The following is a 27,884-nucleotide window of genomic DNA, read 5'->3' on the forward strand; positions in this document are numbered from 1 at the left end:
TAATGAAATTTTGTTTAAAATTTTCATAATGGATAAGATTTTTAGAATCAGCAAAAAAAATTGATTTTTGAAGCTGAAATAGTCCACTACTCCCTTAAAACGGTAGAAGCTAGAAACAAATTACTTTAGAAAATTTAAATGGTTTCAAATGTTTGAACATCTAGTAATGCACATATCTGTTTCAAGGATTTCGGAGACTTCGTAGAGATAACTAAGCTTATAAATACACAAATTAATCAATATTGCTCAGGTAAGCCATAGATATGTATTATATGCACTTTCCCAAGATCACGATTTGTTGCTTGTCTTGCTCTTTTCCACCCGCGATTGAAAATCTGTAGATTTCAGCAATTCTAACCTGCCGCACATTTATCTGAGAATAATTAGAAACGGAAATATCAAATACCCTTCAATTGAGAACAATTTGAATTTGCGTAGGCGAAATGCGGGGCACTTACTCTATGTAGGGCAAAATCCATTAGGAAATATAAAAGCAAACAAACAAGTAGAAATAGTTGTAACAATTACCACAATTCACGTATACGTTATGCCAGTGTTTTCCAACTTTCTTTGAGTCGCGATCCCCTTTTATAATGTTCAAATAACCTGCGACACCCCCTCCCCCATATAAGTTAAGGTAAATTTAATAAGGTAAAGAAAATCCATTAAAAATAGGTATTTCAGAATATAATACTAACTTAATAATATTAAAAAAAATAAACCAAAAGACCGTGGCGACCCCTCAGAAAACACTTAGCGGCCCACCAGTTGCGAATCACTGCGTTATGCAGTGCCAGGGTTGCCAGCTTTTTCGGATAAAAAATATAGTGCATTGTGAAAAAATATAGTACTTTTCAGAGAGAAGTGGTACAAAATAAAACTGCAGTAAACACTCGCATTAAACCCGACGAAAGTGGCTGGCGGCGGGCGTAAGACGCGTTGCGAACACCTCCGTGCGTCCAACGCCGCGAGTGAGAAAACCCAAGAGCGAGCGAGAGGGAACGAAACGGTTGACACGAAGTTGCCGTCGACTCTTTCGTCCCCTCTCGCTCGTTCTCGGGTTCTCTCACTCTGGACCGAAGGATTCCAAGAAATGGTGGGGATAGTCACCTGGCGTACTACGCATGGTAAAAACGGGGCTATAACGAGGATTTACTGTACACTAAAACAACGTCTCATTTTTTATTGCATATTTTTTTAGCACTTTGCATCACCCTTTGCATTTTGCACGGACCGTATTGGGTTACGGTAACCCAGTCCGTCCGAAACGCACCTGGCATTTCTCAACGGTGGGGAGTGGGGCGGTGGGGGAAGAACGGTTGATACCCCCACTACAAATCCCCCCCACCCCATAGGAACGCTAGCATGCCCGAAGCAGCCGAGTAAAATCATTACTACGGTAGTCTGTGGGTTACGCTCACCCAGTGTGGCCGAACCCTTACTGGTGAGTATCTTTCTTTTCTTCGATAATTTATTACACGTACAGTGTTTCTCAGTTAACAAAAGTGGAATACACGATTTCTGAAAGGTAGAAACGTTTTCGTTTCGCTGGAACGGTGTTTACTAATCACGCGTCGCAGTGTCCGAGCACGTGATACTTCGAATAAAAAATATCTGCTTAGAACGGTATGTGAGCGTTCGTTGAAAACTTGTGTGTGAAAAGTTAGATAAAAAAAAATATTATAAATAAATAGCTGCTGAATTTTAGCGATATAATATTACAATGTGTCGATTTATTTATGTATTTCCTGTCTATCCAGATTACGATGGAGGCGCGTTCTCGAGTTCGGCAAGCGCGTGAGATAGCCGATGTTTTCGAGACGCCGGACACGGGTTTCGACGACGAACAAAGCGAAAGTGAGACTGAGGATCACGTTGAAACTGAGAGCGCTCACGAGTCGGAGGAAGATGCCGATTCCGACGCCGGGCAAATGGAAGCCGAGGGAGAGGGGAGTGGCGGAGAGTCGTCAACACAGCAGCAAGCACAACCATCACGAAAACGTCAGCGTCGTGCATCGTACCTGCGTTCGAAAAGTGGATTCGCATGGTCACAAAACGCTCCCGAGTCTTTAGGCAGACGCTCTCGGGCGGACCACATCGCTTCTCCGAAAGGCCAGGCCCTGAACGTGTCAACACCTCTCGAGACTTGGACTCTACTATTTACTACGGACATTCTAAATATCGTTGTTACTCATACGAATGAAGAGATTGCCAGGAAACTGGAGAAGATGAAAGAAAAAGGTCAGCGTGTCGAGACCTATCAAAAACCTGTAGACCTCGTAGAATTAAAGGCTCTGATAGGTCTGCTGTATTTCGCCGGACTGCACAAAGTCAACAACACGTGCACCAGAAATTTGTGGTCGCCTTACGGCATGTCTCTGTTCAGGTTGACAATGCCGGAAAATCGGTTTCAATTTTTGTTGCTTTCCGTAAGATTCGACGACAGAAATACACGCGCCGATCGAAAAGCGGAGGACCGCTTGGCAAATATTCGCGAAATTTGGAATATGTTCATTGGCAATTGCGCATCTAATTACCAGCCACACTCGACTTGCACGATCGGCGAGCAACTGCTTTCGTTCCGTGGTAGGTGTATATTTAGAATGCATATGCCCGCGAAACAAGATGAATACGGTTTAAAAATCGTTACTATAAACGACGCGACAACGCACTACTTGTTCAATGCGATCCCTTATGTGGGGGTCGTCAATGCAGACCCGGCCGAGGCAGTTCCTTCTTATTACGTTAGAAAATTAACAGAACCAATTTATCACACCGGGCGGAACATTACGTGTGACAATTGGTTTACTTCGATTCCGATTTGCGAGAAAATGAGAAAAGATTACAATCTTACTATGGTGGGGACGATCCGCAAAAGTGAGCATGAAATTCCTGAAGCGTTTAAAAAAATACCACCTCAAGGCGCGAACGCTCAATTTGCTTATCACGAGGGGAAAACATTAGTATCGTATAATTCGAGGCCCCGCAAAATCGTGTTGTTACTGTCTTCATTACACGTAAATGGCAAAATCAATCAGGCGACAGGTAAGCCTGAGATCGTGGTTTTTTACAATAAGACGAAGGGCGGGACCGAGTCTTTTGATAAAAAATGTCACGATTACACGACTAACCGGAAAACTCGTCAGTGGCCTATGCGTCTGTTCTATGGAATGTTAGACCAGGCCAACGTTAACTGTCTAATATTGTATACTTTGCGTAAAGATAACGCGAAGATGAGTCGATACAATTTTATATTAGACCTAAGTTTGGCGCTTATCAAACCGTTATTATCAAGGCGTTTGACGTCCTCGACATTGAGGACAACGTTACGTGTCCAAATTGTAGCCTTTCTGGAAAGTAAAGATATTCCAGAAGATCAAGATCCGCGAGATTTAATGGCTGGAAATAAAATGGAGAAGCAAAAGAGATGCGGCTTCTGCCCAGTGTCCTTAGACAGAAAAACTTGTTATAAGTGTTTGAAGTGCGACCGGCCAATGTGCAGGGAGCATGTAGCTAAAATATGTTGCGACTGCTCCGTAGATATGAATAAATAATTGCGTACGTTTTATTGTCAGTTTTACTACATTAATGGAATAAATTATTATTTCGACCATTCCGTTGTATTATTTGACATTTTTGTACCCGCTTAGCATTACGTTGTTGGAGATCCGTCTGGCTTTCGTCAACGAGCACGCATCCAACACTTCACCCTGTCTTTCTTGAGATAGCCATTATAAAGCGTGGGACTAAAGCCGCGTATTCACCTGCGCATTCGCCCCGAATGTGCATTCGGCGCGCACCAATTTTTTACTCGTCCGGTGTTCGGCGCGTGTTCGGGGCCCGGCGCGCATACGGTGCGCGTTCGGCGAGCATTCGGCGAGCATTCGGCGCGCATTCGGCGAGCATTCGGCGAGCATTCGGCGCGCATTCGGCGAGCATCCGGCGAGCATTCAGCGCGCGTTCAGCGCGCGTTCGGGCCGATCCGCTTGCGGCGGTCCATCAAAGCGCGCATTCGGGTCTGAACACTACACTGAAATGGATGCCGCAAATTTTACTCAACCCCGAACGCGCGCCGAATGCGCGGCGAGCGCGCGCTGAGCTCCGAACGAGCAAAAAACCGGTGCGCGCCGAATGTACATTCGGGGCGAATGCGCAGGTGCATACGCGGCTTAAGGGGACCTTCCGGTCCAGAACCCCCTAAAATAGGTGATCTTTAGGAATTAATTAAAGGAAAACTACTATATATAATTTAATGGGACTTTTTGCATTGTATTAAGGATGTCTTAAATTATAGGAAGATATTTTTTGTTTTATAATTAATCATTGCAGACGGCACTGGGGAGTCGTTAAAGTCAAGGCATCAAACAATTGATCCAAATCGGTGGGACCTGTATCTCCAAAAGTTATTATCCGATTCGACTGAAGTTTTTCTTATTTTGAAGAATATACTTCTGGTTAGGGGGCAGATAAAATTACAAAAATGACATTTTTTTAGAAAACAAGGACACTTGAAGTTTGAAATCACTTTTTCCCCATAGGTTTCATCCTTTCAACGGCTTACAAAATTATGAATTTTCAATTCTTTGTAATTTTTTCTGGTATCCCCCCTAGCCAGAAGTATATTCTTCAAAATAAAAAAAGCTTCAGTAGAATCGGATAGTAACTTTTGGAGATACAGGTCCCACCGTTTAGAGAACTCTGTTTCGAGAAAAACGCGTTTAAAGTTTTACGTGGGCGCCGAGTGGCCGGGTTTTACCCATGCATTTGCCGCTACTCAAATGCCTATAACTTCGGGAATTTTACGAATTTCAACAAATCCTTTTAAACACGTATTCCTAAACGGTTGAACATTCGAAAAATGAAATAAAAAAAAATCGATTTTTAGACCGGAACCTCCCCTTAACTTCGACCTTCGTTTCCCTCACCCAAGGCGAACCGATGGGGGCGCGAAGCGTATTCGGTTTTTCCGCAAGGACTGCCTGCCTGTAGGACCCTTGTGGCAGTTGGATTTTTAGCTTCAGTCAGTACACAGCGTTTCAGCAGTTAGAAAGCTCATATTATATTCTCCGTAACCTCCATGTACCGGAAGAGTTTTTAATTTTAAATAAAGTATCGTTATATTGTAACTATAAATTGTTGGACGTACAAACATTTCTTTTGCAGCGCGTTATACGGCATCAAACACTGAACATTTTGTCCATTTACGGTTTTCTTCTACCTCGCACCGTTACAAAGTTATACGCGAAAAACGAAAAATCGCTGAAAATTTGGGGGTTGATTTCACCCCCTCAGAGTGTTTTTCCGCAGAAAAAAAACCATTTCTTACATACTCCGACATGCTCTACAATCGTACGGAGTTTCATTACAATCAGAATTTTCGGGTTCGATATGTTTCCTTGTCAGTAGCTTGTGGTATGACCACGATTCATTCATTTTGAATGCTCATGATTTTGGACTTTTGTCCCGTTAGACCATCCATACAGACCACTGTGCGTCGGCACACAGCGAGGATCAAGAGCGCTCTCGGTTGCTCGTGAGTATCGCGATAGTCGCCAATCGACCACCCCCTTCCCCTCCATTAGACGAATGGGTTCCCTTGTACGGACCCAGCGAGATGGGTCCGGTCGGAAATTCGATCATTCAGTAAGAGAAAGCCACATTCCAAGTATCGCCAAGATAGTTACCCCTCCGGACAATAGATCCCTTTTAACAATATCCTGATTTCCAGAACAGTCCCTTTTTCCAAATTCCGAGTGTCACCAAGATGGCTCCTCCTGATACCAGATTTCACAAACACCCCTTTTTTGCCAAATTCCTCAGGTGGATCACCTAGCTCACCTCCCACTCCATCCAATAACCAAGTTAAATACCGGTCCCAAACGAAGGGACAGGGCATTCGTAAACCTAAGACTAGTCAAGTCACAACGCCGTTCCGAATCGACACTGTAAAACTTCTAAATTGTACCAGTTATAATAATAAAGAACCAGTAGTTATTAAATCGGAGTTACCTCGACGACATGAGCAAAGCGAAGAGCGACGTCGTGAGCAGTTCCCCCACCCTGTGGCCACTAGCTGCTGTAGTATGCGTGTAAACTGTAAGGTGGGTTGCTGACATTCAGCGGCACCCTTAGCCAGCAGAACGTATTGAATCGAAATGGGGTGAAATGCACCGAGTCATTGAGACGTCGACAGCTAACTTTTTTTCTGAAAAGTATTGTAATTTTTAGATATCTTACCGTTACAAAAAAACAACAGCATTTTGTCGCATTTATATACATGTAATATGAATTAGGGTTTACAATACGAACGTGACTTTTCACGTTTTTCGTGAACTGCTGTTCCTAAAGTGTACAACTCATCGTTTCTAAAATAGGCTGTTATAAAAGGAAAAACATTTAACTGATTGCTAAAATTCCCAGTGTGATATATATTTATTATATATGTTTATTACCCCTATGTACTCCTTTCTTTAAAAAAATATTGTCAAATAATAATTCTATACGTGGTGTGTGTCAATATTTTTTAAACCTGTATTAGTGGCTCTGTAAATATGTTGAGGAAGTTAACAAACGTTCAGGAAATAGCAAAACAAATTTCTGTACACATCCAGTTTCTCGCTACGCATCATACATCTGCGCAAAGCTGGTTGCTAGCTTTAATGGGTTTCAGACTCCTCACTCACGAACACTCCCCACCACACACTGTTGCTCATGAAAGCGTGGTTGAGCGGTCACGACGCTCTTTCCCCACCGCTGTCGAAAATTTTTGCCCGGCGGGTATTCAGCCGTTCAGGACTGATGTAGCGTGATAGGTGCGATCGTATGTTTTTCGATTCAAATTAAAAGAACGCCGACGGACGGACTCTCTCACACTCACGGCTGACTCACGGCCTACTCAGTGGCCGCTCGGAGGCAAAGTTATAATGTAACCGCTATTTTTACTCCGCCATTTTAGATTTTCAACGCCAGAAGCGGCTTATATCTTTATTTTCACTGAAAAAGCACGATTTTTCATAGAGAACTGTTTTTCGGTAGAAGTAAGAAATTACTCAATTTCACCTTGCCAAATTATATTTCTTTGCCAATTATAATAACGCATTCTTTCCTTTAAAGTATAACCCGAGAGTATAACTCGTTAGATTCAGCTGGTTACGCTTACACCATGTCGCTAACGGGTGATTTCTTCACATCCCGTTAAATTCATCTGGTACATATCTGCCACATGCCCGCTTCATTTAACACATATTTAACTGGCGGGTAACTAACCAGAGGTGAAGAAATCGGTCGTGAATAGTTCAGATCAGATTGAAGGTCGAAGGAGTCTGTATGCGCGGAAATGGTTTTGAAACTTTTGAGATCATCCGCATAGAGCAGTGTTAGGTACTTAGCACCAGACCGAGGTGGAATCTTGGTGGAACCCCGGATGTGACATACATTTTTCTGAAAATCGCGTGACCCACTCTAACACGTTGCGAAGCACCGGCGATGTACGAGTGCAGCCAACAAGAGGCTGTCTCTAAATCCGATGTTGAGTGTCTTTAAATCCGAATTTACATAATAGAATGGAGTGATTTACAAAATCAAATGATTTACCGCAATTGGTACCTATATGTAAACTAGTTTTTAGCCTGTCTTAGGCAACTCCCCTCGTAGGTCCCCTAGAAACAATTTTCCCTGCGAAATATGAAATTTTACAACTTTTGGGTGTCAGATGGGTACCTGTCTAATTGGTCACCTGAAGGGCAATTCGAGGGGCCTAATTGTAAGTCACATACGTGCTCGGACTCACTGTCCAGCGGCATTTGAACACACCCACCCCCTAGAAACGAAATAGTTCCCGATATTATTACAATAATTAATGTATGACAAACACCTCGAATCAAAGAAATTTATGGAGCATATTCGTTCTTACAACAATGCATTTTCGTTTGCCTCCAAGGGAGCTCAAATAAAGGGCGCATTTCAACTATGCGTTGAGCGCGGGTGTGTATCCAACACTCCTTGGAATTCTTCGGTCGAGAGGCGCGACCATTGACGACTCTAGCCGGAGAATCACCCTGTACCTGTTTTAGGCCACAGGTACTACCCATTTTCAAATTTTCCAGGTTTTGGATTTTTTACTGTGTCTTTAGTTGCCGAGGAAACGGCATGCTGAATCTAAACCTTGTAAGTCATCGGGAAATACGAAAAAAGCCACTAGACAGATTTTACTAACAAACGAACTTCCACCTTAGGCGTCTTATGATATAGGATAGCGTTCGCCTGACAAGGGAAGATCCCGAACCCGAAAATTCAAAGAATTCTGCAACTTTGTGAAGATGTAGGGGATTTCCTCCTGATTACAACGCAATTTTTGTTTGCTGCCCAAATTCACTCGAAGGGGGTGAAATTAACCCCCGGGAAATCGGCTATTTTCAGATTTTATTTTGTAACTCGCAATCTGTAAGAGATAGAAAAAAAGTTTCAAGACAAAAGTTACTTCTTTTAATTAGGACTATTATTTTGTAACTTGCAAATCTTAAAGTTCTCGAGTTATAACACAAAATCGGAAATAGCCGGAATTGAAGGGATCAGGTTTCACCCCCTTAGAGTGAATTTGGGCAGCAAAGAAAAATTGGGTTGTAATCAGGAGGAAATCCCCTACATATTCACAAAGTCTCAGAATTTTATGAATTTCCGGATTCGGAATCTTTCTTTGTGACTACCCTTTTCAATGGGGTTCGATAAGTAATGATTGTATATCAACAGGTTTGTGGAGACAGAGCGATCAGAAGCAAATCCATAATGCTACTTAATGATCAAATTAGATAATAGAAATAAATGACAGTAACCGTGCAATTATATTTTCTAATACTTTAGGTATCACATGTTGAATACTGATGGGTCGGTAGTTAAAAACAGATGGTTTACAACTGTCACTGAAATGTATGCAGATTGCAGTATTAAAACCCAAACGATTTGCAAGTTCATCTTCCAAATTTTAACACTTATAAATTGTTGTAGATTAAAATATTTTTCATTTCGCAGAACAAAATTCCAAGCATTAATTATTAGGTATATTTTCTGTAGCGGCCATCGGCACGACCATATTCGAACATTTGGCGTGCAAATCGTCGGCATGGTTTACGACACACGTGCCAGCGAAACTATTTTCGAGTGAGTCGCTTTCCGTTCCTTCCGCGACTGAATTTTGAACAAAGCATGTTTTCCTTCGAGACTTTCGTTTACGGCCTCAACAGTTATTGCGGGTACCATAAACCCCGAGATTACGAAGGGCCCACGAGGCGAGGCCGGGCGGCTTGCGACCGTCCGCGTCACGCGCCTCGGAGCCGGGGGGAATCCCGCTGCATTGCAAGGAGTATTTCTCCCGCCAAATCTCATCCCCGTTACGGTAGAAGCGCGCCGAAAATGCGCGAAATAGGTGGCGCGATTTGGGCCTGGGAAATTACTGATTGGTTGACACCGGCACTGGGTCAACCAATTAGGACGTGTTTCCAGTCGCGCGCGTCTTGCCGGAAAATGTGTGTCCGCCAGACGTCAGTCTTCGCCCACACCTCGACAACGGCTAATATCTTGTCTGCCTAGAGATAAAGGCACCAGAAATAAAGACTAGATTTGAACTACTGTGGGATTCAATAAAGAACATAGCCAATCTCCCATTCGTTTATTTTCCGACTTTATACGAGGGTAGAAACGTGTCAAATCAAAGATTTAAGGCCTAATGTTATTAGTTGCATAAGCAAAAATGATTATTTTGTATATGTATTTGAAAGGTCAAGATAGCATATTTAAGAAAGCAAAAACTGTAACGTTTAATATGTTAAATATTATTTTAGCTAGAGGGTGACAATTTTACTGGAATTACTTTCGCTTCTTGAGAATATCAATAAATATTGTGAGTTAGAAAGTAGTTACATACTGCCTGTCGTATAAAAATAAACTATCCATAATATGACGTGAAAACACCCGCTGTTCCCGTCGCTTTTTCTTTCTTTTCCATCCACGATCCGTGGGTCGTGTAAGATAAAGGTCAAGGGACAATGAAAAGAGGGACTCCCGAGCAGTGTTGCCATACGTAGGGAATTAATGGCGGCGTAGGGAAGACGTGACGTAGTACGGAGTAGTAGAAGGAGAACACCTACAACTATAACGGTATCTTTGAGTTGGTGACACGGTGACGTACCACAATTCATCGCGTGGCGTGCACAAGTCGTATTAGTGAAGATGTAGGTTATGTGATGCCACTTCTTTCCTAAGCGTAGGGAATCGCCTGGCAACTCTGCTCCTGAGTCTCGAGAGTCCCCGCGAGGTGAGTCGTATTCGAGACGAAATATGTTGAGTCAAACCGTGGCGATTATTGGTACATATTTATAGTATACCTATATTTGTAATAAATTTAATTAGTTAATACTCGGGTCACTTGACTTTGCCCTGTTTCTGATCTAGTCACTCATAAATACCACACTATTAATAACAGTTTGTTAAGTCTGTAGGACTGCGCTCAAAACTTTCTATTTTAGAAGGAAACACTGGACACAGTGTTTACATTTTCCCAACAGATCATTAACAATGTGTATCGCTGAGTTTTCAAATTAATGTTACTTGATTACTTTCCTTACTTTGTACTATTACTGCACAGAAAGAAGGCCCCTAGCAGGCGGTGCAGTCCGCTGCTGTGACGATTAGATTTGGCACCAAATTGAACACACTCTTAAAGACAGGGCACAAGTATTTTTGTTATTGGCAGAATCGGCCACATCTAGTTACTACAATGTACACAGACGGAGGTTCAGGCGGAACTAGCGGCGAACTACACCGCCTGCCAGGGGCCTTCTTTCTGTGCAGTAATAGCACATTGCCTACTTTTCTATATATATTAATTAAAACACAACGTACATTAATAGAAATTTTGTATGGAGAAATACAAGTTAAAAGTTTGAAAAAATCTCCATCCAGTTTTTAAAATATGTTAAGCGTAACAAATTTTAGCAAACCCATGTTACATTTAGGTACGTTGAAATGTACATTTATTTTTAGCGTCTTTTCGTTTAATATATTTACATATGTATAACATACACGTTTGTTTCACATTCTCAACTCTAGTCACTGAACACAAAAATTTGGTTTCTGTCACACATACAGGGTGTCCCAAAAATCAGGGACTCTCGAAACGTGCAATATCCTCCTGCAAAAAGACATCGAAAAGTCCTTTACGAGATATTAATAGTTGAATATTAGCGGTGGAACTTCCAGGCCGCGCAGTTTAAAGCCCAGTCAGCTGAGCGCGCGATTCATTTTCACGGTTTGAACTTTGAACCAGCGCGGTCGGCTCTACTGCGTGTATGGATCTGTATCTACGCGCGCGCGAGCTAGGGGTTACTGCTCCGCGCTCAGCTGTTTCGGCTTCAAACTGCACGGCCCGGAAGTTTCGTCGCCAATATTCAACTGTTAATATCTCGAAAACGACGACTCGAATCCCAAAACGGTAAAGGATTTTTCGATGCCTTTTTGCATCAGGATATCGCATGTTCCGGGAAATCCCTGAATTTTCGGACACCCTGTATATGAATTGTTACACATTTTAAAGTTCGAATATATTATATGGAGAAAATAAATGGGATGTGTATTGTTATAGGTAAAGCACGGCGAAGAGCATCGCAAAGTCCACGGCGTCCGAGGAAGAAGCGTAAACATTCAAAAAGCCCAAACATCAATCACGGTGTGGTCCAGGATGAACAAACTGGCCTCGATTCGCGTTTTGAACTGTTCGGAATGGATGCTGATCAAGACCTCGCATTGATAAACTTTGAAAAAGCTCGAGAGACTTTCAACGATTCCTGCGAATATCCGCAGCTGCACCGAAGTGCCTGCTACTTTCCCCAAAGTACAGCTCAATTGTAAGCATGGTTAATATATGTCATAAAGTATAACTTGGAACTTTATATATTAGCCCCATTAACAGATTTTGCGGGCTAGCTAACACCTATAATAATCCTGCTAGTTTCCTTTGCGGTATACTCGTTACGTTTAAAAATCACTTACGCGACTTGTTGTATAGGAATGTTAACACTCATGGCCTCTAACGAAGTAGTTTTTTCCGTCTTGGTCGTACGTTACTCCAGGTTAATTTTAGTTTATATGTAATCCTTTTTTCATTTTTTTTTATTTCGAATCATTGCAAAGGGTAATGTACTCGTCCAGTAATAATAATAAGAATAATAATAATTGTTTTATTTCAAACGGCTTCGGCGTTAAATATCCATATTTACAAACTAATTGTAAAGTGTAAAAATTTAATGTAAAATACTTCTCACTTGTATCATTAGATACAAAAAATTTAGGTGTAAAAATTTAATGTAAAATACTTCTCACTTGTATCATTAGATGTGCAAAAATTTAATGTAAAACACTTCTCACTTGTATCATTAGATACAAAAAATTTAGGTGTAAAAATTTAATGTAAAATACTTCTCACTTGTATCATTAGATGTGCAAAAATTTAATGTAAAATACTTCTCACTTGTATCATTAGATACAAATGAGAAGTATTTTACATTAAATTTTTACACCTAACTTTTTACACCAATTTTTACTTACATCATTAGATACAAGTGAGAAGTATTTTACATTAAATTTTTATCATTAGATACATTAAATTTTTATCATTAGATGCAAGTGAGAAGTATTTTACATTAAATTTTTATCATTAGATACATTAAATTTTTATCATTAGATGCAAGTGAGAAGTATTTTACATTAAATTTTTATCATTAGATACATTCAATTTTTATCATTAGATACAAGTGAGAAGTATTTTACATTAAATTTTTACACCTTACAATTAGTTTGTAAATATGGATATTTAACGCCGAAGCCGTTTGAAATAAAACAGTTATTATTATTCTTATTATTATTACTGGACGAGTGTATTACCCTTTGCAATGATTCGAAATAAAAAAAAATGAAACAAGGATTACATATAAACTAAAATTAACCTGGAGTAACGTACGACCAAGACGGAAAAAAGTACTTCTTTAGAGGCCATGAGTGTTAACATTCTTATATATTAATATCAAGACAAAGAAATGGATAAAAGTTTCATTAAATATTGGAAGGAGTAAATCAAATGTGCAGCAGTCAACCACAAGAGAACCATCTATTTAGTTCCACATTTGCGCTATATTGAACTTTCATTTCGCAGGTAGATAAACATTCACTAGCAATATTAAAGGAAGATCGGGAACTTGAATATTATAAAAAATCTATTTTTGTCCTGGCATTGAAAAGTGTTAGTTGGAGAGGGGGGTGGAAACACTTCCTCAAAGAAGTCAGAGAAGAGAAGTTCATTAGGGAGGTATTTTGCTACAGAGTATAGATAACAAAAAGAATTGTCGGATTTCTGTGGTCGCACACCTTAGAATAGTTTCAATCCGTAAAAAATAACACGTGCAAAAGGTGAGCTCGATCGGATAAGCGTCACTTAAGGAGGTTTGATACCGGAGCAAAAATAATGAGAAATCTTTGAAAAGTGTTTTGATCTAATGTCCAAAGTATAGTCCGCATTGTGTTAAAATTTCAAGTCGATTGACAGCACGGTTTATGAAAAAATTGAAATCAAAGTTGCGCTCTTATACACAGGCTGTTATGGGAGAAGCGATAAAATTTCTATAAAATGTTACACAGAGTCTTTAAAAATAGTGAGAAAGTCCTAAAAATGTTGCAATGAAAAGCTTAAGTATTCCTATGAAATTCTAAAAAAGGAAATCAGACATGAACCGTACGATTTATTAGATAATTGAATAAGTAGACAGGAATGTGCTCGTATTTTTGGAACTGCCTGAAGGAACTGTTTGAAACGTGGCAACGCTGTACGCCAGGTAGTCATCTATACAGTGTATACTTGTACAAAGGATACAGTAAAAATTTGTAAAAACACTACCAAGCTGTAAACATGTATTTAGTAATTTGTTGCGAACCAGTACGAACGCGTAAAAAGACGCCACAAGTGTGAGATGGAAGGAGACAAAAAGATGGACGCAAAGCGACGTTGCCGCATTTCACTCGCATACTTTACGCTGCTTTTAATGAAAATATTGTGTTTCTAGCTGCATTAAACATACTTTTTGTTTAATTGAATTCCAAAACATACAGTGTAGTACTAATTTTATTAGGAATAGACATGTAAATAACATTTTTGTCTATATAATTTTTTTTATCTAAGATTGGTATCACTGCAGAGCTCCCATGTATAAGCATAGACTTACCCCTCTCGCCGCCTGCCCCGTAAGTGAGGTATCGAACCTCCTTAAGAGCTCTAAAGTTTTACATGTAAACTCTCATAAGCCCAGCTTTGTGCGTCGCTACTGCAGGTCCTGTGGCAAAGTTGTCCAACTATCTAGCGTTTCTTTCCTTTCCTGTATTCATTGGTGTTTAGTGTTCAGCAGTTATCTAAGTCTTCTTTTTCTTCTTGTATTTATTGGCGTTTAGTATATCTTTCAGCACCCTTACCGAGACGTGTAATGTAAAATACGTGTATCGATACTGATCGCGATACATGTGTCTGAGGTTTGTGTCAAGTATCAAACAACACATACACGTTGAGATGGAATGATGACACATCAGTTCAGTTCTCAGGCTTCCATTTCTTGACAGACTAAATATTTCATAAAACATAACGCCTACAATTTTTAATTGTATGCAAGCAATAATATTTGAAATGAAACGTAAAGATTATAGATAAAGCAATTGTAGATATTCGTATCAGTTGCACGCTCGAGGTATCGACGTTTCAGTACATTCATACAGGCGACCATACCAGCTGGTACCGATGCACCGATACTGAGACAGTCAAATACACGTTGAGATTTGCATCGCGATACTGATACTTGCAACATGCAGATATTGATACAGATCACAGCGTGTATGGAGCTCTTTAGATAACTGGATAACTTTGCTCGAGGACTTCCAATAACGGCGAAGCCATACTGTGATTTTCAGTGGCGGATTTAAGAAAAAAAGTCCAGATGGCAAACGTTCTGAGGGGCCTATTTTTGGGGGAAATGAAGAGGTAGTTTACTAAAAACGGGTCAAGTGTAGTAGTACGAAAAAAATGTAGTGTTTGGATACCTATGCCTAATTATAATTTTTTTTTGGAGATGAGGCCCTGCAGGGACTTTCTGTGCAGGGGCCTAGGCGCCCTAGGCGGTAATTGCTCATCAGCCGCCCTGTTAAATCCGCCGCTGGTGATTTTACATGTAAAACTTTAGGGCCCTTGCCACATATTTTGTTCATCTGCAAAACCACCCTGTTAAATCCGCCATTGGTGATTTTAAATGTAAAACTTTAGGGCCCTTGCCACATATTTTGTTCATCTGCAAAACCGCCCTGGTAAATCCGCCACTGGTGATTTTACATGTAAAACTTTAGGACCCTTGCCACATATTTTGTTCATCTGCAAAACCACCCTGTTAAATCCGCCGCTGGTGATTTTACATGTAAAACTTTAGGGCCCTTGCCACATATTTTGTTCATCTGCAAAACCGCACTGTTAAATCCGCCACTGGTGATTTTACATGTAAAACTTTAGGGCCCTTGCCACATACTTTGTTCATCTGCAAAACCGCACTGTTAAATTCGCCACTGGTGATTTTGCATGTAAAACTTTAGGGCCCTTGCCACATACTTTGTTCATCTGCAAAACCGCACTGTTAAATTCGCCACTGGTGATTTTGCATGTAAAACTTTAGGGCCCTTGCCACATACTTTGTTCATCTGCAAAACTGTAAAAGATATAACAAAAAATTCATTATGATGTTTTACTGTTTTATCAATGGTCTACAATGTGGTGGTAAAGAATTTTTGAAAAAAATTATTTTTTAAAAGTAGATCCTCAGCATCCATCGCTTCTATATCAGCTGTTTAAACAGATTTGTCTAGCATAGAGAAGAGAATTGATTATGCATTATAGATTCCAAATAAAAATACGTCCAAAGCCTGCACTAAATCGGTTGCCTTGTTTGATGTCTTAAAAATGTTCAATTTTCTTGTGTTTCTATACATGCTGCTGTAATTCTTCCAAGTAATGTCCTATCTGCGAATCTAGGAGTACATAGTAAGGTTTCTTCTCCAGTGTTCTGTAGAAGTATTTCATGAAATCAATTTTTAAAGCGTTGAGCCGCGAATTCCCCTCATTTTGAAGCCGCATAGTAGAATTTAACCCAATGTAAACCGACGAAAGGAGTTATCCGTTCGCGGATATAACAGGCATAATAATATAGCTCACAAGGAAAGATCCCGCACCCGGAAATTCAAAAAAATCTGAGACTTTGTGAATATATAGGAGAAAAAAATATTTCTTACTTTTTAGTGCATTTTTATTATTTTAAAATCGGTTTTCATTTTTTTTTAAAAAAAATTATTTTTAACTTTTTAGTGTTGCGCGAATGTACATAATAATAATAATAATTAGGTGACAATAGTCTTTATTATTAACCAGAACTGGCAAAATATTGGGCCAATGTTGATGCAGTGTAGGATGGGACCACCAGGGCATCGCCCTCTTTCGAATAAATAAAAGATTATCAATATGCTGAGTTATGCGCGGTCAAACATAACAAAAAAAAATACAGACGGTTTGAATCTATAACCTCCTCCTTTTTGAAGTCGGTTAAAAAGTGAGACTTGGTGAATTATTAATTTAAGAATTTATAAGGGGTGAGTGAGTAAAAATTTGGGAACTTTATGCTTGCAGAAAACTCCACTACGACGACGACGATTACGTGGTGTTAAACGTAACGGACGAGTTAGAAGACGAAGAAACCTTAAGCGACGCCGAGAAGATCGTGGAACCTCAGGAGAAGTACCATCGGCCCCGCAGAAAGCGAAAACGGAAGCGGCGTAAGGTTATTACTAATGTGGACCCTCAAGAAGAGCTCGTCGATCCAGAAGAACTTCCTCCACGCGCTCGTTGGACGATCGTCGCAACTGCTTGTCTCCTTCTTGCCATGTCTTTGCTCTTGGTTGGAGTTACGCTCAGGATGGCACCAATTATAGACGATATGGGTGAGTGTTGAATTTTATTTCCCGTGTAAATATTAATAGCAATCTTACCCGAAGAAAGTTGTGTTGACTTTTATTAGCTTGTGAAAAACACTGTTCTACAATCAAGTGTTCTATAAAGACAATTTAACTTCAGTACTCACTGGTTAACACAAATAGTGCCTCAACGAAAGTATTCTTCTTTAAATTTTTTAAGCTTTGTAATCAACTGCACTTCCCTTTACGTAGATCATTTAATAAAAGTATCGCACTGCTTAGTCTAAAAATAACTTAAATACTTGAATAGTTGGTTAGATGAATTTAGTAGGTACTGTTTTGCGTTGCCATTCAAAATGTTACACAAACCAGTTGACATGGAGTAATAGGTAAGAAAAAGGTAATCCTTTTAATACAAAAATATAGTAATTTGCACGGTCAGGCAATTCATAAATGCCGGTAAATTATCTTTCAGATTATTTATTTCGTTGATTATTTACATTTGTGCAACAAGCAACTCCCCATTTGTCACGAATAAAGGTCTTATTTCTCATTTACACTCTGACTGTTTTTACTTCATCAGATGATCAGGTACAAACTGTGGCTAGTAGTTGATAATCCCATAAATAAAATCAAGACTATAAAATAGAGCCCGATATGATTACGTTAGTAAATCAGCGGATACAATTATTTTTAATGATGGTAATCTACATGTATAAAAAAAACCACAATTTATACCTTAATATTACTGTACTATGTATTAAAATAATTGATAGTAAGTTTTATGACTTCCTAAACAATATGTAAATTAGGGCCAAAATAGTATGAAATAACACTACAAACGCAAAAATCATCAATCAATTTGAATGCGGAAGACATGTTACGAACTTTTTATCGTCGTATTTCACTGACATTTAGTAACCAATTTTTCTATTCACTTATTGTCAGTAAAGTGATCTTATAACCCTCTACTGCTACATAATCTACCAAGATATTGAGGTTAATACTATTGGAAATTGTGATTAAGATAAAAAACCATTTGCTTACTTCAATAATTGATGATTATTTACATAATAAGGATTTTTTATTAAATATATGAATAACAACGCGATCTGTTCAATCCTATACATATACAATTATTTAAATTTGTCTTCATCTTAATATATAAAGCAGAATGTTGCTAAAAACTTACCAACGCTAAACTCTTGTTTCACGATATGTGCCTCAGCTGATTATGCCTGGCTAATCCAGGTGAATGTGACTATTTTCACAAAAAAAATTTTTTTTTTATAAAATCAGAATCTAAATTCCGGGCGAAGCCACATATTAAAGCTAGTAATATATAATGTTGTATAGCGTACTGTATTGTATAGGCTGTTTCTATCTTCTTTGCCTAAAATTTACCAACGTATCCTACATATTAATCCCACCAATAAAAAAATATTTATTTTTCGAGTTGTAGTTGTTTTGAGTATACGTGTTATTTTGGTTCGAGGTGTTGGTTTAAATAACAACACTCGATTTTTAACATGTGTAATATTAGGTGTCACAATGCCGTCTCTATGCCACCAGGTCGTCTCTAAGGCTAACAAGAGTCGTTAGAGAATTTGGCAAAATTTGCCTTTCTCGGTAATTCGATGGTAGGAAAGGTTGAGAAAACCCTGATTTCGTACTACGAGCTCTTTCGTTAGGCATCCCATATCTTTAAAATGAAAATCTTTCGAACTTATTAATATACCGATTATTTAGGTGTTCATCGAATTAATAATTAATTTAGTTCAGTGTAATCCATAAATCTATCAATAATAATTTAAATAGTTCAATATATATATATATATATAAATAATGTATATAAATAATTTATATACCTATAGATTATCTATATATATATATAGGTTTATATGATGTTATATATATAATCTCATTATATAAATTATTCATTATAATAGTAATTTATATTAGTTACATAATTTTAATTATTATTACAATAAAAAAACTCCTTCATTATAATCTAAAAAGAATGTTATATAGATTTAATACAAATATATAGTTTTTCTGGGTGTTTTAATACAATATAAAATGTACTCCAATTATAAGCATGGATTAAAAATTAATAATAAAATTAAAAAATTTGAAAATCTGGAATCCAATTTCTGGAGGGTATTGGATTCCTAGACTTTCTAAAATTTAGTTTATTCTCTAAAGTGTGGGGGGGGGGTGATCAAATTTAGTAATTTAATTGATTTAGTTTAATTTTTTTTATTTGAAGCTTTGGTTGAACTGAAAATTTGAAAACCTGGAATCCAGAATGTTCAGTATGTGACGCCTCGCCGAGCGGGCGTCACATACAAAACAAGATATCATTACAGTATTGTCTCGTTACGGCAGTCCTGAACGGCTGAATGCCCGCCGGGCAAAAATTTTCGAGAGTGGTGGGGAAAGAGCGTCGTAAGCGCCAAACCACGCCTTCATGAGCAACAGTGTGTGGTGGGGAGTGTTCGTGAGTGAGGAGTCCGAAGCCCATTAAAGCTAGCAACCAGCTTTGCTCAGATGTATGATGCGTAGCGAGAAACTGGATGTGTACAGAAATTTGTTTTGCTATTTCCTGAACGTTTGTTAACTTCCTCAACATATTTACAGAGCCACTGATACAGGTTTAAAAAATATTCACATACACCACGTATAGAATTATTATTTGACAATATTTTTTAAAAGAAAGGAGTACATAGGGGTAATAAATATATATAATAAACATATATCACACTGGGAATTTTAGCAATCAGTTAAATGTTTTTCCTTTTATAACAGGCTATTTTAGAAACGATGAGTTGTACACTTTAGGAACAGCAGTTCACGAAAAACGTGAAAAGTCACGTCCGTATTGTAAACCCTCATCCATATTACATGTATATAAATGCGACAAAGTGCTGTTGTTTTTTGTAACGGTAAGATATATAAAAATTACAATACTTTTCAGAAAGAAAGTTAGCTGTCGACGTCTCAATGACTCGTTGCATTTCACCCCATTTCGATTCAATACGTTCTGCTGGCCAAGAGTGCCGCTGAATGTCAGCAACCCACCTTACACTTTACACCCATACTACAGCAGCTAGTGGCCACAGGGTGGGGGAAACGACTCACGTCGTCGGTCTTCGCTTTGCTCACGATCAATCGAGAGCGCTCTTGCCCACCACAGCCTAGCTGTGCAGGCCTGCGTTACGGGCTCGGTTTCGTGTATAGTGCCTCTACGAGCTATAGTGACTTAAGTGTGAGGTTACTCAGCGGGGTCTTACCCGACACCCTGCTGGGTACGGGCCGCCAAACGTGCCCCCTACTCCCTCTTGCAGGACTGTGTTTAGGGAAGGCCAGGACAAAACCGGGGTCCTAAAGGGTAAAATCTCCAAAATTACCTGAAGCATGCAGTGATTTTAATTTAAAATAAGTTGTTAATATAAAATAATTTATATTACAACTGTTCTAATGCTGTACATATACCTTACTACAATGGATGTGTATTTAATATGTGCTGCCAATGAGACAATTCTTAATAGCCAGTAGCAAAGCTTAATTGATGTCTTTTAATAATGATAATCAATTTCTTTTTTATTTTATTAAAATCGAAATTGTAACACTTAATCTTTAGGGCCCCGGTTTTGTCCTGGTCTTCCCTAAACACAGTCCTGCACGAGGTCACGTATAGCGGCCCACACCGAGCAGGATATCGGTTAAGACCCCGCGGAGTGGCCTCACACCTAAGTCACTATAGCTCGTAGAGGCACTATACACGATACGGACTTTTCGCTATCCCCACCACTTCTGTCTCACTCTTGTCCGGCGAAGGCGAGAGCGAGATGGAACGAGAGCGAGCGAGAGGCACTGCAAGCGAGCGAGGACGGTACGAGACAGACGACGCGTTGATGTTTTGTCTCGTTCCGTCTCTCGGACGCTTGGCACTTCGTCCTTTGCGTGCGCGATAGTCGCGAGCGCTTACCCTGAGCACGAAAACCGCTCGCAAAATCTTGACCCAGGCCCGGCTCGCGGTAAGCGCTTGCGACCATCGCGCACGCTCGCCGCGCACGCAGTGTTCCATCTCGCTCCCCCCTTCAGCCAGAAAGAAGCGAGAAACGAACACTCGGAATTAGGGCTCCGTTCACGATACGGGCTCAACGCCGGTCCGGACCAGCGAGCCGTTAACGAGACAATACTGTATTCAGAATACTGTATGTACATACATATTAAACCAGTACAAAGTTATTAGCAGTCGTTGATAAAACATGAATATGCTTAAAATTAAACAGACTATCTAATTAAAATACCAACGTCAAAAGATTTTAAACAGTTCAGTTATCCACAGCAGTATTAAGTTTGTCCTGCTGTGACGTGAAAATCTCACACTGTGCACTGAGACAAAACAGATGAAAAGCCAACAACCTCGGGAAAACCGAAGCCCTGTTTTTGGAGGATCTCTATTCGCGGTGCATTTTAATTCTAGATGGAAGGATGAACGCAAACTAATCAGTTGGTTGAGGTGATAGTTTGGGAAGGTATCCCAAATTTTGCAGTGTGAGATCGAAGCACGTGTAATTCCGCATTTGGGAACTGGCCTAGGGCCCCGTGAGTTTTCAGGGCCCTCGTATGCCCGCCCAATTCAGGCAGTTTATGATCTGTCCATCGCTATTGGGCGTCAGGATGAGACTCCAAGTTTTCCACGTCCTACTTGATACTTGGAGAACTTGGAGTCTCATCCTGACGCCCAAGGAACTCGCTAAATAGTAAACTTGGTACGACAGTAACATTTAGTGACCGTAGAAAGGAAAATTCTGTACGTCCTACTTGATACTTACAGAATTTTCCTTTCTACGGTCACTAAATGTTACTGTCTTACCAAGTTTACTATTTAGCGAGTTCCTTAAGCTGAAATATAGCGAGGCCGTCGCGTCTGCATCATAAATGTAGGTAGTCACCGTGTGAAATCCTTAACAGGAGCTTTTTAAAGTTGCGCGCTGAAGGAAGTGTTCAAGGTGGGCTTCTTAAGCTAAGAGACATGTTTCGCAGTGTCGTTCCATTCATTGTCAAACTAGATTTAAGAATTTATGGATTATTCGTTCAAATCGTCTGACGACTCCCTGCAAATGTGGCTGTACAACGTCAGGGTGGAAAGCTTTGTCGACATAAACGCAGAGCTTCTCTACTATTTCCACTCACACGCCTATGCCAGCAATGTCGTTTAATATTTACATGCTTTGTACTAGGTACATTCGCGTATTGAACTCATTCTTCCGACAAACAAAGACGAATAGCTAGCTTTCATTATCAGAATACAAAATCACTGGTCACAGTAAAAGTATTGAGTGCAAACTTACGGTGACTACCTACTTAAGTTAAACGACCTTTCTGTTTTGTCTGGTGAATGCTAAATATTATTATTATTATTATTATTATTATTATTATTATTATTATTATTATTATTATTATTATTATTCGTCTTTATTATTTGACACATCCAGAGAAGAAAATAATACATAAAGATAAGCGAAGTAAATGGCGAGGCTGCAGTACAATACTGTCAGAAGCCTAACCATAACTAAATAACTAACTAAATGACTAAAAACTAACTAACATTAAGAAACTAGAAAGTTATTGTGACGCATAATGTAACCATATATATCGCCGAGCTTTACATTTAAAATCAGGAAACGAATTTAAACCTCGAATATCAGGTGGGAGGGAATTATAGTAATGAGCCGAAATATAAGCAAAGGATGATTGAAATTTAGATGTCGAGTGTGTCGGTATGGAAAGGAGACTTTGGTGTCGAGTAGAAAGAGAATCAGGCCCATGGTAAGAAAGATTATTGCGAAGAATATTATAGCGATAAAGCGGGACGTGAGATGAGAGTATTTTGTGAACGATACAACGTAAATGGAAAATCCAGCGCTGAGGCATACGTAACCAAGACGTTTTGACATATAGCTGAGAGATATGATCATACTTCGGGACACAAAAAGAAAAACGCAAACAGGAGTTTTGAACTCGCTGGATAAGGTGAGAAACATGGTAGGATAAACCTGGACGATAGACTACATCACAATAATCAAACAACGAAATAATCAAAGATTGAGATAGTAACAGTTTTTGTGCCGATGAGAGAATATGACGGGCGGGGTAAAGTAGACGTAAACGCGAATAGGCTTGACGACACAGCGAGGAAACATGGTTAGCATATGAAAGCCGAGGATCAAAAATGAGTCCCAAATTGCGAGTGGAGTCAGAAGGGTGTAACTGAAGGGATCCGAGTGTGACAGATATCGAGGGGAGTTTTTCCAAAGAGGAGGGAGAGCCAAGAACAAGAAGGGTAGATTTAGCAGGATGAATCCTGAGTCCATGCTGATCCGACCAATTTATAATTCTTGCAAGGTCTAATTCGAGCTCCGTAATTGCAGCGCGGATGTTACAAGGCATAACTGTAGATACGACTGCATAAAAAACTTGAGAAAAGTAAAAAAATTACGCCAAGTACATGAAAGCAAATAAATCACAAAAACTAGAAGATAATAATAATTATAAAATAAAAAAAGATGTGAAATCAAAATGAGCTGCACGTACATAAAGGTAATGATAAATACAAATAAATATTTTAATACGAATAAACATTTTATTCAAAATACTTGGCGCTGCGAAACAGAAAAAATGTTAATTGTCCTCGTATTAATAATTTACAATAACTCCCTTACAATCTAAAATACATAACATATACATATACATATTAGAAACGCAGTCAGATTTATTCTACATATATTTAATTCTAATGTCATACGTAGCATATGCGCACGCACACATACACACATTCATGAACGCACACACAAGAAAGAAAGAAAAAGATTAATTAATTAAATTTATACATATTTATTCAGTTTAGCGGCACCAATTCGGGACGCAGCGCCAAGTATTTTGAATAAAATGTTTATTCGTATTAAAATATTTATTTGTATTTATCATTACCTTTATGTACGTGCAGCTCATTTTGATCTCACATCTTTTTTTATTTTATAATTATTATTATCTTCTATTTTGTGTGATTTATTTGATTTCATGTACTTGGCGTAATTTTTTTACTTTTCTGAAGTTTTTTATGGAGATCTCACTTCTTTTTACAAAGATAATTTACATAGAGAATGACTTCAGATAATTTTCAATATTATAAATTATTATTATAATATTAATTGATGACTGGATAATTTTTTCATCCTCTCGGTTTTTTTTTTAAATATATTGTATTGTCATCCAAACTACGCACGCCTGCAAAGCTTCAAGACAATTGGATTGGTGGAATTGGTTTAAATTCGTTTCTATCATTTAAATTAAAAAGAAATTCATTTATGTATATATTTGTAAAAACACGTTTATAACTTGGTTATAACTTGACGGTAAGCTGTCAAAATTTCGTGTAGATGGCATAGTGAAGATAGCGATTGACGAACGAAACGTGTGTTAGTTCCGTTTTGGCTGAAGGTGTGCGTGTAACGCGTATACGTATTATGTCGACAAAATTTGGTTGGAGAATCAGGAGAAAAACCTTATCGCATCTGACAGATTCATGAGACGATATTACGATATCTCGGTTATGCGCGGACCGATTTTATTGAAATTGGTCTTATTCGAAAGCTTATATGCGATTTACATAAAAAAAATGCCTTTAAATTTAGAAAATATTGCAGGCGTGATGAGATATTAAGGAAATAAGTTTCAGGTTAGGTTGGAATAGCCCGGCGACGAGTAAAGGTACACGGTAGCGACAGTCGACATATACAGGGTGTCCTTCCCGTACTTGACGTCGAGACGCTACCGCGTCTCTAGATCTGCATGTCATCAGCATACATACACGATATGCTGGTCAAAGTTATACGAAGGAGGTCAATGACAAAGACATTAAATAAAAGCCTGTAAAATCATTGACCACACGTTTTTTAACGTCCTGTATAGAGATCGTTAATAAAGCTGGGTTTACACCTGACGAGTGACTCGGCCGAGTCATCGGTCTGCTACCCGGCCGAGTGAAAATCGTCCCCGCCGGATTACTCGCCCTCAGTGATACCAGAACCGTGGGTTTTCGCCCACGAGCGCTACCCCCACTCTATGACCAAGCGAACCCCCATTTTACGACCAAGCGTATCCCCTCCTAGCGCCTGTACCGCACCACACAAGCATACCCGTCCCTCTATCCGTGTGCCGTACGCGCTGCCTGGCCGGCGCTCTCCGCCTAGAATTTATTTCACTGAGATCCTAGAGCTTGGGTCGCAAACAGAAAATCCGAGGTACAAACGTCTACAAAGAGTCTACCTTTTTCATTAATTATTCTCTAACTTCTCTTTCTATATTCTCAGTAGAACAAAAACTTGAAAACTGTTAAATTACAAAGCATTTTTGTAAATGGCTAATGTACGATGTTGCTCTTCCGCCTTTTTTATACATAAAAATAAATAAATCTTATTTATGTATAATATTAAATCTCTGTTTATGTATAAAAGAGGCAGAAGACCAACATCGTCATTAGCCAGCTGCGAAAATGCTTGGTAAATTAATAGTTTTCAAGTTTTTATTCTACTGAGAATATAGAACGAAAAATTAGAGAATAATTAATGAAAAAAGTAGAATCTTCGCATCGGGATTTGAACCTCGGTAAAATGAATTCTCGGTGGAGACCGCCGGCCAGGCAGCGCGTACGGCACACGGGGAGAAGGTAAGGATACGCTTGTAGTGGTGCGGTACAGGCACTAAGAGGGGGTACGCTTGGTCGTAGAATGGGGGTACGCTTGGTCGTAGAATGGGGGTACGCTTGGTCATAGAGTGGGGGTAGCGCCCGTCGGCGAAAACCCACGGTTCTGGCATCACTGCTCACCCTACTACTAGAATTTGCGTTCAGATTGGGCCAGTGCTCGGCCCAGTGGGCCCACTAGGCCGAGCACTCGTCAGGTGTAAACTGACCATTACAGAGGAACGCGTAGCAGTTTCAAACGTTTTCTTATTTCCAAAAAGGTCCTTGAAGCATCGTGCATTACATTAAAGATCCAGTTGCGCATTGTTGCGCAGAGGTGGCAGAGGAGGGACTGTTCTTTCAAGTCGAAATGATAGTTCTTTAAGCATCCCAGATTCTTCCGCGAAAGGGGACGTTACGGCCTTTAGCCAATTAACTGGTGGAATTGTGTGGTAGTCGATAGTGCTCCCGGAACAGCATCCAGAGTGAAAAAGCTCTCCTGCCTGAGATTTGTGTACCAGTAGCAGATACGCGCGCACACACGCGCACACCTCGGGACATAAGTGGGCACATGCAACACGCCAGCTTGAAGGCGCTCTGCGCCTTTAAATTGAAGCCGCGCGTCTGCAAATCCTCCAGTCAGTCGTCGGGTTTTCGTGGTGGAACCATGTCGGAATTTCATTCCACAATTTACAGTTCCAGTTGTTTGCCTCCTGGCTCAGAAAGTGAACATGAAACTCCGAGGCGAGTCCGCTAATCAGACCGGTGATAGAATACGTATTGAATAGTACTTTCATCTAAGTAAAACAAGTGTCTAACGTGCTCTTTGTTTAAATAAACCTTTCGGTCTGTGTCGATGTTTTATTTTCGATCGATAAAATCTCCTTATAATCACACGTAAATAGCTTGCTGAAGTTTCTATAGATGCTGCAGCCATATCGACCTCGTTGAAAACGATAGTAATAAATAATTTTGGGTGAAACCTGTACGATTCGATATTCCGAAGTAAAAGTTCTGTGAAAGTAAAGCACTTTTTAAACGTACTTTAAATAGATTTACATTGTTGGAAGACAATTGAACACTAGAAGCAACTAGTAAAATATAATTGCGCAATGTGTGGTCATTAATTTGGTTGCGTTTTATAAAATTTATGATTTTATTTTATTAATTTTTTCTTTACTAATACAACAGTGATATATGTTTTAGAGAATTTAACATCTAAAATGGTTTCATTTTTTTTAACTTAAATTATTTTTAAATAATCGAGCTCATTACCAAGTATTTGATTTTAAGTAATTAGAATAACAGCTTTGGAAATCTTGCAAGATTATCGAAATTTCACTGTCTAGTAAATTACTTGAACTTTTCCTTTTTCCAATAAATACTGGAAGAGTTCAGAATATCTTTGACGTTCAAAAGGGCGTGAAACGAAAGTTATACGTTCCTGTGTTAAAGTATCGCGACAAGCCGACAACTGACCTGTAAACGTACCACCTAAAAAAAGCAATCTCCCCGTTCACGGTCTTTAAACTATGTATTTGTAAATATTACAAAAGGTATTTCGCCGTATTATAAATTGATGTTTCATCATTTTAAATTTCTACTCCTGAAGAAGAAAACGTCCGTTCCATTTATTCGGAAGTGCTTTAATTGTGATTTGTATTTCTATTAAAATATGACGTTACAGTTTTCCGCAATCCAACTTTTTGGTGAATATCTTTTTTGCTTGTGCAAATAAAAAATGCTAAAGTATTATTTCGTTTAAAATATTAACATAAAATAAGCATTAATTCTGTGTTCAGTTAAGTAGTACATACGCAATTGTGTCTTAATTATATTTTTTTTTTTGAGACAGAAATATATAAATATTGATCAGTATCTGTACAATACTTTATTGTAAGAAACATGTGTCGAAGGATTGATGATATGAAAAAGTGTGATGTGCATTTCAGGATATGATAGATTTCAATTAATTTTCAAGCTGCTATAAACACGAGTATTCGCTGGCATGTTCCAACAACGAGATTAATTACGTATCAATTAGAATACAAACACATTCGTATTAATGCATAGTTAAAAGAATAAATATGAAACA

At 39.0% G+C, this 27,884-nt stretch overlaps 2 protein-coding genes across 3 annotated transcripts in view; both read left to right on the forward strand.

Moving 5' to 3' along the window:
• Positions 1–27,884, forward strand: part of LOC143373933 (uncharacterized) — a 94,240-nt gene that overhangs the window by 14,917 nt on the left and 51,439 nt on the right. For both annotated transcript variants that reach the window (XM_076821658.1, XM_076821657.1), the window contains exons 2-3: positions 11,636–11,897; positions 16,751–17,061. In XM_076821658.1, the coding sequence (XP_076677773.1) occupies positions 11,636–11,897; positions 16,751–17,061 (573 nt within the window). The remainder of the gene's footprint in view (positions 1–11,635; positions 11,898–16,750; positions 17,062–27,884) is intronic.
• LOC143374154 (uncharacterized) overlaps positions 26,416–27,884 on the forward strand; it is a 43,444-nt gene continuing 41,975 nt past the window's right edge. The window contains exon 1 of the mRNA XM_076822082.1: positions 26,416–27,345. The gene's annotated coding sequence lies outside the window, so the exon portion shown is untranslated. The remainder of the gene's footprint in view (positions 27,346–27,884) is intronic.

This window comes from Andrena cerasifolii, chromosome 10, assembly GCF_050908995.1.
Source record: "Andrena cerasifolii isolate SP2316 chromosome 10, iyAndCera1_principal, whole genome shotgun sequence".
Lineage (NCBI taxonomy): Eukaryota > Metazoa > Arthropoda > Insecta > Hymenoptera > Andrenidae > Andrena > Andrena cerasifolii.